The 11,988-nt window shown below is 31.5% G+C and overlaps 1 protein-coding gene across 1 annotated transcript; it reads left to right on the top strand.

The window, feature by feature from the left end:
* Positions 1-7,235: 7,235 nt before the first annotated feature.
* On the top strand, positions 7,236-10,001 carry LOC139497530 (GTPase IMAP family member 4-like). Its single transcript, XM_071285757.1, has 3 exons — positions 7,236-7,252; positions 8,845-9,415; positions 9,879-10,001. Exons 1-3 carry the CDS (start codon positions 7,236-7,238, stop codon positions 9,999-10,001), a joined length of 711 nt encoding a protein of 236 aa, XP_071141858.1.
* The last annotated feature ends 1,987 nt before the right edge of the window (positions 10,002-11,988 follow it).

Raw genomic sequence — 11,988 nt, 5'->3', positions numbered from 1 at the left:
ATCATATAAATGTCCTTTCTACATGAATCAGGATTTTTTTATATAATCCATATTGATACTAAAATATGCATCTGTGAGATCTATGGATGTTAGCTTTATATACAATGTATATAGATAATCGTCCCTATGAATTACATCTAAACAAATGATAAATGGTCCTGCTTCAAATGCTGATTAGCTACAAGCTAAGTTTGTTTGAATTTTTCAAATATATAGCAGGCCTTGAAGACCCATCTTTCTTCGGAACTAAGAAAATATAGTAAATAAACTGATTTTCCAATGGTTCAATCTCTTAAATAGCTGCTTTAGGTTTAAATTTTTGGACTTCTGAAATAATTTCATCCTTTTGTAAAGTGAAATGTATTTTATTCAAAAAGGATGAACCTTATGGCACAACATTAAAAATAATTTTATAACCATTTCTTATAAAATCTGATATTAATAGATATATTTTCCAATTCATAATATTTAAGTTATCTACTGTATATCGGAACTAGTTGAGAATTGTGACCTCTTTCAGATTCTCTGTTCCCTGTTGGGAAACCTCTCCCTCTCAATGAAGGGAATTGATATTCCCCTGTTGACCAACAGAGCTCCCACAGGTAAAAGACTGATATTACCTTTCCCATAACTCCTGGGAGTAAAATATTTGCCAGACCTGGAACCATAAAACCCATTGGAAAAGGGTGGGTCTGACTGATAATCCCTAGGGTTGAAATTAATTACTTTCGAGCCTCAGGCTCATATTCTAAGAATGACCTTCATCCTGCACATCCAAGATATGTTTGGATGAAGGAACATTCTTATTCATATTTCGCCTTCGGTCTCAAGTAATGAATTAGCTTGTTTAAAGTGTAGACACAAACTAAAAACAATTTTTATATGAATGCCACATTTAATAAAGCATAAAAATCACAAGATCTTCAAGTAATTACAACTGAAGAAAATTGTTTTTGTACTGATATTATTCACTTTCCTGTTATAGAACTTATAAAAAGTTTTAGCACATGTCCAGACTAAGCTGTTGCCATAATGTCTTTAATAGAACATCCTGAAGCTAAAGGCATTTATGAAGAAGTTCCTCTAAATGAGTGAACCTTAAAACGTCGGCTAAAATTAGAACTCTCTCTAACAATCTTAACTTTACGAAAAGTTCCATAAACAATAAACAGACTTAGACGAATACCTCACATATTTTGCACACAAAACATAATAAATCAATGTCTTAATAACACAAAGTTTTGGTTTATCAAAACGCTTGAACACCACATTAGGTAGACTAAACTAACAGATCTAGTATTTTTCAAAAGCTCATGTATATGACAAAATAAAGTGCCTTGTCTCTGAATGACAGACAAAGAATCTAAATCTAGTGTTGATAACGATTGTACTTTGGCAGCTGTAGTCAAGGCAAGTAAAGACTCAAGTATGAAAGACAGTCTTCAATGTTAAATCCTCCAATGAATATAAAGAACTCAAAAAAGTTAGTACTAAACATGCTAAATTCAACTCCCAAGTGAAAGAGTATCTTACTCTCCAATTGCAGATTCAGGTTTAAGCAACCTTTCACATATAGTAAACAAACAAAGGAGTAGGTCCGGTAAGGACCGATTTTGGCCTCAAATTTCAGGTTCATCTGACGAAAGATTTTGACCACTTTTTAAACACTTAAGTGTCTATTTTATTTGAATTAATTAGTTTATGTGAAAGATTTTAACAGATTTAGTCATTAAAAACGATCCGATTCAAGCTCAAATAAGAAAAATCTACCTAATATGCCAAAAATTGTCACTTTTCAGATGGTTTTTGGTAAAAATGAAGGTGGCCGCATCCGTGTTCATCCTCAACCTTTATATATGTTATGTATTATCATAAAATACAACTTACATTTCAATATTAAGGATGAACACGAATGCGGCCACTTTCGTTTTACACGAAAACCGTCTAAAATTTAACTAAAATGCTAGAATTATGAGGATTTCAGTAATTTAGCATGACTTAATGGTGCTAGCACCGGATATACGTGCATTGTACTGTCAAAACAGCCCATATTTATGTAGCAGAAGCATTCTACTGTCCAACGAATAACTAAAGGTTTACATTTTAACAATTTTGTAAAACTGCTATATTTTGGGGCCAAAAAGGGGTCTTACTGAACCTACTCCTTTAGTAACATCTACTTCTTAAAGGATCAAGTCTGTTTCAACATAGACCAAGTACAATTTTCATTGAACATGCTGAATATGAAAAGCTTCTGTTTTACCAAAAAATTTCAATAATCAATAACATCCTTTTCAATTGGTGATAAGGAATTGGTTCTCCTTTGAACACATCAAATAATTATAATTCTAAAAAAATATCGATATTTCTTCAGGTGTTGCTTTACCTTTAATTTTACAATACACAGAGTTAAATTAATTCTCTTCCTGAGGAAAAGGCATTCTTCAGTATGCAACATCGTTTCTAATTTTTATGCTTAACAGTTTAACTGGCAAATAAATTAAAATTGGTCTTAGCAAAAAACAAAACTCTGAGGCGGCCAAAAAGGAATAATCAAAATAGCCTTCTGAACTTTATCACTAATAATTTTCTTTATAATTATCCCCAACAAGGAAAAAGATAGGAAAATAAAAAGTCTGAATTTTGACCATGAAAAGTAAAAAAACATCTCTGAAAGGAGCTTGTTGGTCAAAAGAAACAATTTTCTACAGATTTGAAAACGAAAACGTGATAAAAACAAAACAAATATTTCTTCTTTCAATTGCCATTCCGTTGAATCTGTAAAATTTCTATACATATGATAAGCACCAAACTTTCTTTCCAGGAATATAATGAGCTGTAATAAAAATGTCCTTTTTTGAACACCAAGCGCAAATAATGAAATATTTGTAGTATTAGCCTGTCAAGTGACAAAGAGGCTGTACCTTCTATTACACAATAAAAGCTACTGAAATTGTATTTTCTGATTGTATAACAATATGACAATATGACAAGACTCTTTGTGACTAAAAATTTCTCTCCAAAAGAAAAATATAACCAACAATTCTAAGAAATCTATATGAAATGAGCGTTCGTTCCGAGAAGCTCCATCTACCAACATAATTTTTTTCGCAAATATGGATCCCAAATCCTTCTGATGAGGCATCTGGTCCAATCCAAAAAAAAATGTTAAAATTTCACCTATTGATGATTATAATCACTGTAACAACTATTCAGTGCTTCAACATTATTTCTTGTCATGTTTCTGCAATGTAACATTCCCACAGATACCGCATTAAAAGCATATAGACCAATATATGATGCAAATCATAGATCTTTAATACAGTTACACAATTATAATCAGAAGAACTTCCCAAGGGAGATAATTTTACTATGTTCTCATCTGTCAGAAAAAACTTAAATAACTCAGTATCAATAATGAGACAAAGGAAAACAATGTGTTTCAAAGGAATGAGGACCGACTTCTTAAAATTTCTTAAATATCATATAAATGTCCTTTCTACATGAATCAGGATTTTTTTATATAATCCATATTGATACTAAAATATGCATCTGTGAGATCTATGGATGTTAGCTTTATATACAATGTATATAGATAATCGTCCCTATGAATTACATCTAAACAAATGATAAATGGTCCTGCTTCAAATGCTGATTAGCTACAAGCTAAGTTTGTTTGAATTTTTCAAATATATAGCAGGCCTTGAAGACCCATCTTTCTTCGGAACTAAGAAAATATAGTAAATAAACTGATTTTTCAATGGTTCAATCTCTTAAATAGCTGCTTTAGGTTTAAATTTTTGGACTTCTGAAATAATTTCATCCTTTTGTAAAGTGAAATGTATTTTATTCAAAAAGGATGAACCTTATGGCACAACATTAAAAATAATTTTATAACCATTTCTTATAAAATCTGATATTAATAGATATATTTTCCAATTCATAATATTTAAGTTATCTACTGTATATCGGAACTAGTTGAGAATTGTGACCTCTTTCAGATTCTCTGTTCCCTGTTGGGAAACCTCTCCCTCTCAATGAAGGGAATTGATATTCCCCTGTTGACCAACAGAGCTCCCACAGGTAAAAGACTGATATTACCTTTCCCATAACTCCTGGGAGTAAAATATTTGCCAGACCTGGAACCTCTTCCAAGAATTCTAGGATTTGCTGAATGATCGTGGAATAATCACCAAGTTTGCTTCATGCAATCGTAACTAAATCAACTATCACATCAGAATTACAAATTGGTTTTATCATCTAGATATTTCTGAGCATCACCTATGCGTTTAACCAGAAACCCTTGGTCAAACAAACAAATAGAATTTGACAATAAATTGCTTGTATTATCAAGATCGAATGGCTCATTATTACAACAAATATTAGCCAACTCAACAATAGAGGTGATGGTCAACCCCTTAAAAAAGTATCTCTGGGTGTCCTGCATCTTTAAAACCATAGAGTAGGCCTGTCTAGGCAGTGCCATTTAGATCTTTTTATTTATCCTAGGTACACTAGGACTCTCACAGTTAGCAGAAAGATATAATTACTCCTCTATCCACTTGATATTTTCCTGATTTAATATTTACTGACATGGCAGTATTAACTGTCACAGAAAGTCCAGAAGAAAATTTAGACCCAGTTTTTTGCCTTTTTAAACAATTTTGGGATTTCCCAAGCAAAATCATGATTAAACTGTTCAACAAACAGGCTGAGATACTGGACCATTTATCTCACTAAGAGAAGCCCTAAAGGCCTCTGAAAACTCAAATGCAGGATCAAAAGAAGTATCAAATTCAGCTCTGGCTGGACTATCATCAGCCTTGGCACAAACTCCAAAAGGAGGTACAAGCACTGTATCATTACTGTACAGTAGTTCAGATCAAAATATAGAACTAAATCTTCATTAAAGAAAGCCTCTAATCGAAAAATTGGAATAACGCAGCAGGGTTCTCTACAACCTCTGCTTGAGTGGAAGGCAGATAAACTGTCTCAAACCTCATGATTCATACAGGCTCTTTACTATATTTGATAATATTGAGTCAATGTATCAACCTACATGCCTATTTTAAATCTCGACACTACTATCTCCTCTTGAGAAAAATTCACAAATCTAGGAGATTTTGAAGCTATACCAGTAGCACTAAATTTTAAAACTTCCTTTTGACAGGTTTTGTTGCTTTGTCACTTTTCATTCATTTCCAATTGCAATGCCTTTTATGATCTTTTATAAAACTACCGTGTTTTATAACTGTTAAAGAAGAGGATTTATTCAAATACCTCTTGTTTTCCTATTAAATTTATCATTTTTAATTTCTAAAACAACCCAGAGGTGATGAAAATCATAGCCATCACCCTCATTTGTGTTAACATCATTCTAAACATCTTACAAAAGCAATACATCTGTTCAGCCATTGTAATAAAATAATGTGTACCTGTACAGGTAAAACACGTGCAAATTCTGAAGAGTACTCACGACCTTCAGGTAAAAAGAAATACTTTGAAATATCTACCTAACTGTTTAACCTGTTTAAAAACCAGGAGTTAATGAATTAGGTAACAAATACATACTGTCGTACATCGTATGAATATACAAAATTGTCATACATCGTAGACAATAACATTTTTAATTCATTTCCATCAACACGTGTCAAACATCGTAGACAATTGAGTAATTATTGTGTCTAGCTAATTATTATATTAACATTAGCAGTTGTCGTATATCGTAGACAAGTTAAATGTAATTTAAGTAACTTTCCCCTAAATCTAAGATAAAAAATAAAAAGAATTCAAATGAAGTATTGTGTTCACTTCACACCCTCTAGAAAAATAATTACAAATTATTATGGAACAGGTGCTTATATACAAGGGTCAATGTCACTGGCCATCTATGGTCTGGTGGTTATAGTTTGTTTTTTTAAACAGAGATATTACATGTTAGCTTCACCCCACAAAGAGAAGTTAAGCTAACTCATTACTTGAGACCGAAGGCGAAATATGAATAAGAATATATGTATTATCCGGAAATATTGGACTGTTTTATTTAGATATATTTATCTATACTCAAGACTTTTAACCATTCAATATATACATAAACAATTCTAAATTAAAAACAACATTCAAACCTATTATTGCGTTGGATTAAAACAGCGATTGTTATACTTGTGCATGTAACAACTTTCGTTGTTGAGGGGTCTAAATACAGCACACACAACATTTTCCAAAAGATCAAAAGAGTGACAAAATATATTTTAACAAAACGCATTTAACTGACAGTTGAACAACTGATGTTCTTTAAATGTGCTTGTTGCCATGGACGATTTCCAAATAAATTAATCACAAGGTGTAACAAAATGGACATCTATATTAATTAAATACCAAGTACACAGGCAAATTTTGTTCACGTGAAATGAATTTCACGTTAATCGAGCTTATATGCGTAATTCTCGTGAAATGAGCCTTCATGCGTAAAGTGATATTACTCATTACTCATTCATATTACAGACCTAGGGTCTTTTGATTTGAGGTCCTTGGTTTATGACCTTGAAATTTATGTCAAGGTCATAGGTCAATTGGACGTCGGGAATAGATTACCTCAGCTGTATTTGGCAAACTTTTAGGAATTGTTTGTCCTCAATGCTCTTCTACTTCGTACTTTATATATCCTTTTTAACATGTTTTTATTCGAGCGTCACTGATGAGTCTTTTTTAGACAAAACACGCTACTGGCTTAATTATAAAATTTCAGTTCTTGTATCTATGATGAGTTTATTTGTAACTTGGAAAGCAAAACGATAAGTTTTCAAATATTCGGCATGGAGCGTTACTGCTGAAGATAAATTTAGAAAAGCGCTCCGGACAAATGAAATTTTAAAACAATTTATTACCGTCTTATCTTCATAGTTTAAACATATTTTATTTCATTTGGAAAGACACGCTCCGATATATGTTTGTACCAAACTGTTTTCAATCAAAGTGCGTAATGTTCACCTGATAAATTCAATTTACCTTATCTTAAGGGATACACCATAATATGACGAATAATTACAGTTGGCTTTAAATTCATAAATTACATGGTAATACCTAAATACTACGGTAGGCGTTTTTAAATATCGATTTGATATCTTATTCGTTTCAATGATTGCTTGTGAATATAAGAAAGTCCTATAACTAATGTTCATTTATTGTCTGGTCTCTGAATGAACAGAATGAAAAGGAATCTTAATTATGATACAATGTCTGACACTCAAAAGTAAGTCGGTTAAAAGATCATCTTATAGAGAAAACAACTTTACCTTATAATATTGTTATTTACATTTTTATTCTTCACGTTGACATGTCTATCATTCACAAAATGTATATATTTTAGTTAAACATGTTTTCATTTCTGTTTTCTGTAAATTAAATGCTACAACTTCATTATATAGTTGTATACTCAAAACGTTCGACCTATTTAACAAATTCCCTCCGTATTAATCGTTTACGTTGATAAAGGAAATTAATGCGAATCATTATGATGTGTGAAAGATATAATGCCAAAGTACACACAGATATTAAAACTTTCTACGGGACATTGAAAATTTAGAATAAGAAAGAAAATTTCAATTCGATAGCAAAAAAGAAAGGGTACACAAAGACAAACACGTAAGTATCAATTCAATAATTAGTTTTAAACAAGGAAAACAGAATGTGATCATGGTAATGACAAATGGAAATAGATATTCAGAAATAGACAAGATACTCGTGATCGTTTTTGCATTTTATGTTATTTATGCTGAAGACAGGGTGACATTTCCGGCTTAGGGTTTACAAACCTGAGCCAAACGCGATGGGAAATCAACCAAAAGCGAGGAATGTCACATTATATATCCTGTCTGAAAGACACTTTATCCTTAAAAGGTAGTCTTACATTTAAAAGTTTAAAATAAGCGCAGCAGATTTTGTATTTGTTATATTCGCTTTTATGAGTCGGGGTTCCTTGGAACACTTTTTAAAACAGGAAGATTGAAAAAGCCAGATCATTTAATTTTACACTAAGATATATTGATGATGTTATTTCCATTTATAATCCAAATTTATATTTATTTTTTTTTGGGGGGGGGGGGGGGGCATTTACACTAATTATTTCTAGTTTTAATATATGCAGTATACGAAATACATTGACACTTCTAATTAAAGTGCTTCAAATACGAAATTTATTGTCATATGTAAATTTGATCCGGTAAAATACTTTGAGTACTATTGTAAAAAGATTAATATTATATTGTTCATTTCAATATCAATTTTGATATCAATATAGAACAACATGAATATAAAAAAAGTAAATTTTTACTCACAAAAGTTCAATGCTCTTATTCAAATAATCAATCCCACTTTTTTATGAAATCAGTAATTATTAACAATTTTTCGTTTGCTTCAGAAAAGACATTTATTGCTATATAAAGTTTTAATAAAATGTATTTTCTACTACTTGCCAACTTCACAACTGAATCTTATCAATGAAAATGTGATACTCAATAACCACTCATAAGTGTATGACCAGTACATCATATCAACCTCTTTATATTTTGCTTTTGTCGATTTTACATAATCTTCAAAGGATAAGTTATACTTTATTGGAAGTAGATAGTTACATGCATGCCTTCAAATTACTTCAAATCAGTTGAGTGTTTAATTGATCTTAATGGAATTGGTGATGTGATAAGTGTGTTACAATGAAGTATGTTTACAGCAGAACATTTGTTTTTGTTTAAATACTTTTTTTATTGGCTCTCTAAGATAGAAAATAGGCTTAGAAAATGGGACATATATACCTAAAATATTTTTTTTATTATCATATTACAGAACAACTGCTCTGACTTTGGTACTAGTTGGTTCTCAAGGGAGTGGAAAAAGCGCAACTGGCAATACAATTTTGAAACGTGAACGTTTTAAAAGTTGCATGGGAACAATTGCCACAACAGAATCCGTATCGAAAGAAGTCATGTCTCATGGCGAAAATAGTGTTACAATTGTTGATACACCGCCACTATCGTCCACAGAAACACTTATGACAATCATCAAACACGATTTGTCGAAGCATCAACAAACAACAGCTGTTTATGCTGTTGTAATTACAATCGGAAGATTCACTAAAGAAGAAGAAAACGTACTTGATGGATTACTTTCAAAAAGTTTTATGCAAGGTCGAACGCTCTTTGTTTTTACTAGGAAGAATGAACTAAAAGATCCTAATTATCGTGAAGAAGAGAGGGTTGAACGATGGTTGAATTCTGAACCAACAATTCGGAGGTGGATGCGTGAATACAAAATCAAGAACTATTTTGCAATAGAGAACCCATCTGAAAATTATGATAGAATACTTGAGATGATTGACGTTGCAGTCAACATGAATGACCTCCAAAAAAAAGAAAATGTAAGTTGCTCTCTTTTTCTTGCTCAGAACCCAAATGATCGACTCGTCGGAAACCGTGAGCAATCATTATGTCTTACTATCAGAAACTAAATTTTACTACAAAAAGATATTAACACTGAATGTCTTTGATAAGACATGAGCTGCGGTTCAATATTTCCTGGTTAACTTCATATCACAAATCAAATATCTTTACGACAAAATGTGCGTTTTCCCAACAAATGATCCCGTTTCAACAGGGGCTATTTTGAATAGAATAGACATTAGAAGACCGTGTATAAAATAGTGGTTACAAAAGTGAGCTTTCGAACTCTCCCCAGTTAGATTTCTTACATTATTTTGAATACAAAATTGTGATATTGAGCCGCAAGGCCATTTATCATTTAATTATAAAAGCGCATTTGTCATGTTTGTTATGATTGCCAAAAACAAGTATTTATTTTATTATTTTATTTTTATTTTCCAGTGTTTCGAAAAGAAGATATTTCATGGAGGTATTCCGGTTGCTGCTGTGATTCCTGCGGTCGTTGTCTTAACTGTTGTGGTCCTTGTTCTAGGGATTCTTTACTTTAACTGTTCATCAATCTGAACCTTCAGAGAGAGAAAACAGACTATGTGCTTTTATATCTTTCCTGCATGACAGATTAAAGTGATAACACAATGATTATATCCGTAATTTGAACTTGAATAATATTAAATGAATTAAATCAAAGCTATTGGTTACAATTACAATGTAGTCAACTTTGTCAGTTAATATTCAATCAATACAAAAACATTTTAGATAACCGGCATGTAAGTCTCAATCACGTTTTTATTTTGTACGTTGTTATAATTTTCCTTCATACAGAATATTTCATAACATTTTGCGTCTAACGCTCTTTTAAGGACTTTCCTTCACCAGGAACGCTTAACACCAAAATATGCATACCTAAGAGCTTCATCTGTATTAGAAATAGAGATTCTTGAAAAGTTTGAAATATCAGGCTGTTATATAAAACAATGCAAAACAATCAAGGACACCATTATCAATTATGAATCGTAACTTGGCACCGGCAGATCCACATGCAGCTGAGTAAAAACAAATTTCTAAAAAATAACCCCCCATATCATATTAACAAAAACGTCAAATAGAACAAAACAAACGTTCTCCTTAGTTAATTTAAAATATCAAATGGTAAAATCAAAACGGATACAACACAACCGTCGTATTCCTTACTTGGTGGAGGCATTTCCTTATGTAGATAATTATTAAAAATGGCTATTTTTGCTAGGTTAACCCCTCACGTACAGGACAGTTGCATAGAATTTCAATATATTCACAACATTGTGTGAGCATAATCAAACAGACCTAAAAAGTAAAAATGTAAAATCAAAGCGGTACAGCAGACAATATTGTGTTATAATCTGAATCACTGTGAAGACAAACACCTGTGTGAACAAAGAAAAATAAAATGACATACAGGCAGTATATAGACAAAGTGCATAAGCAAACATGAAAGAAAAGATGCATAATATGATCATATAACAGTAACAGAGCAGTTGCTGAATGTTTGATTACGAGCCACGCCAAAAGATTATTATCAATCATGGACTAATCAGCACATAATACATATATAAAATGACAAACAAGAGGAACACTTTAACACGTCATTTATGAGGTTAGAAAGAAGTCAGTACCTATAATCTGTGCTTGGCTGAATGGTGAAATCCCGAAGAGACATAAATTATATAAAATACAGTGTGAATGTAAGTCTTAAGCTGCTAAAGAATATTAATTATATAGTCCTAAGAGTACATGTAGTTTCTGTAAAGTTTTGCTGTGTTATGCTCATATTCAATCATCAATCCGATGCCAAGGTTTTTTGGTTTGTTGGGTTAAAGTTATCTATATATTTTGATATTTATCGAATAAATTGCTTTTACCATTTTAACTTTTCTTGTATATTAATGAATTTTTAATTCTCAAACGCTCAGTTCTCACTTCAAGTTTTAGATAGCATCTTGAGTAGGTTTAACGTTATTTTTTGTTAAAAATGCTAAACGTCCATACATTAAACAAACTGTATACACAGACAAGCGAATTTGCTAAATAGTGTGAACAAATAATGAAAATAAAGAAGTACTTAGAAATCTACACTTTGCCATAATGTGCCCGACAATCATTTTGTTAATAGCAAGTTAAATATTCAAACAACCGCGATCAAAATTAGTTTATGTCTACGGTTAGCTTGTATGAAATTATGTTTGATATTGATAACTAATACAACTATTTGTTTTGATTCAAGAATTGCAATGTATAATAAGCGGCAAAAGTATTTTCCTAAATATTAAACATTGAGCTGCAAAAAATTCTTTACAGCTTCTAACTTTTACCTGGATGGCTGAACGCGCCTGATCAAGCTTATTCGTTTAGTGAAATATTGCGTGAATAATAGATAAAATCTTGGGACAGTATATCTAACTTAATATATAAGTATTAAGTAAAATATACTGGTAAAATATAACAACGAATTTTATAACACTCATTAGTGTGTGTAAAACTTACATTCTAAGAAATTATATATATATATAACTCG

This window comes from Mytilus edulis, chromosome 12 (genome assembly GCF_963676685.1).
Source record: "Mytilus edulis chromosome 12, xbMytEdul2.2, whole genome shotgun sequence".
NCBI classification, from domain to species: Eukaryota; Metazoa; Mollusca; class Bivalvia; order Mytilida; family Mytilidae; genus Mytilus; species Mytilus edulis.
The sequence above is the reverse complement of the archived record's forward strand: the minus strand, read 5'-3'. Positions and strand labels throughout refer to the sequence as shown.

Bases quoted from the DNA above. Each gene is read 5' to 3' on its own strand.
- LOC139497530 (XM_071285757.1), top strand. The intron at 9,416-9,878 runs GTAAGTTGCTCT...TTTATTTTCCAG, and splicing joins ACCTCCAAAAAAAAGAAAAT to TGTTTCGAAAAGAAGATATT.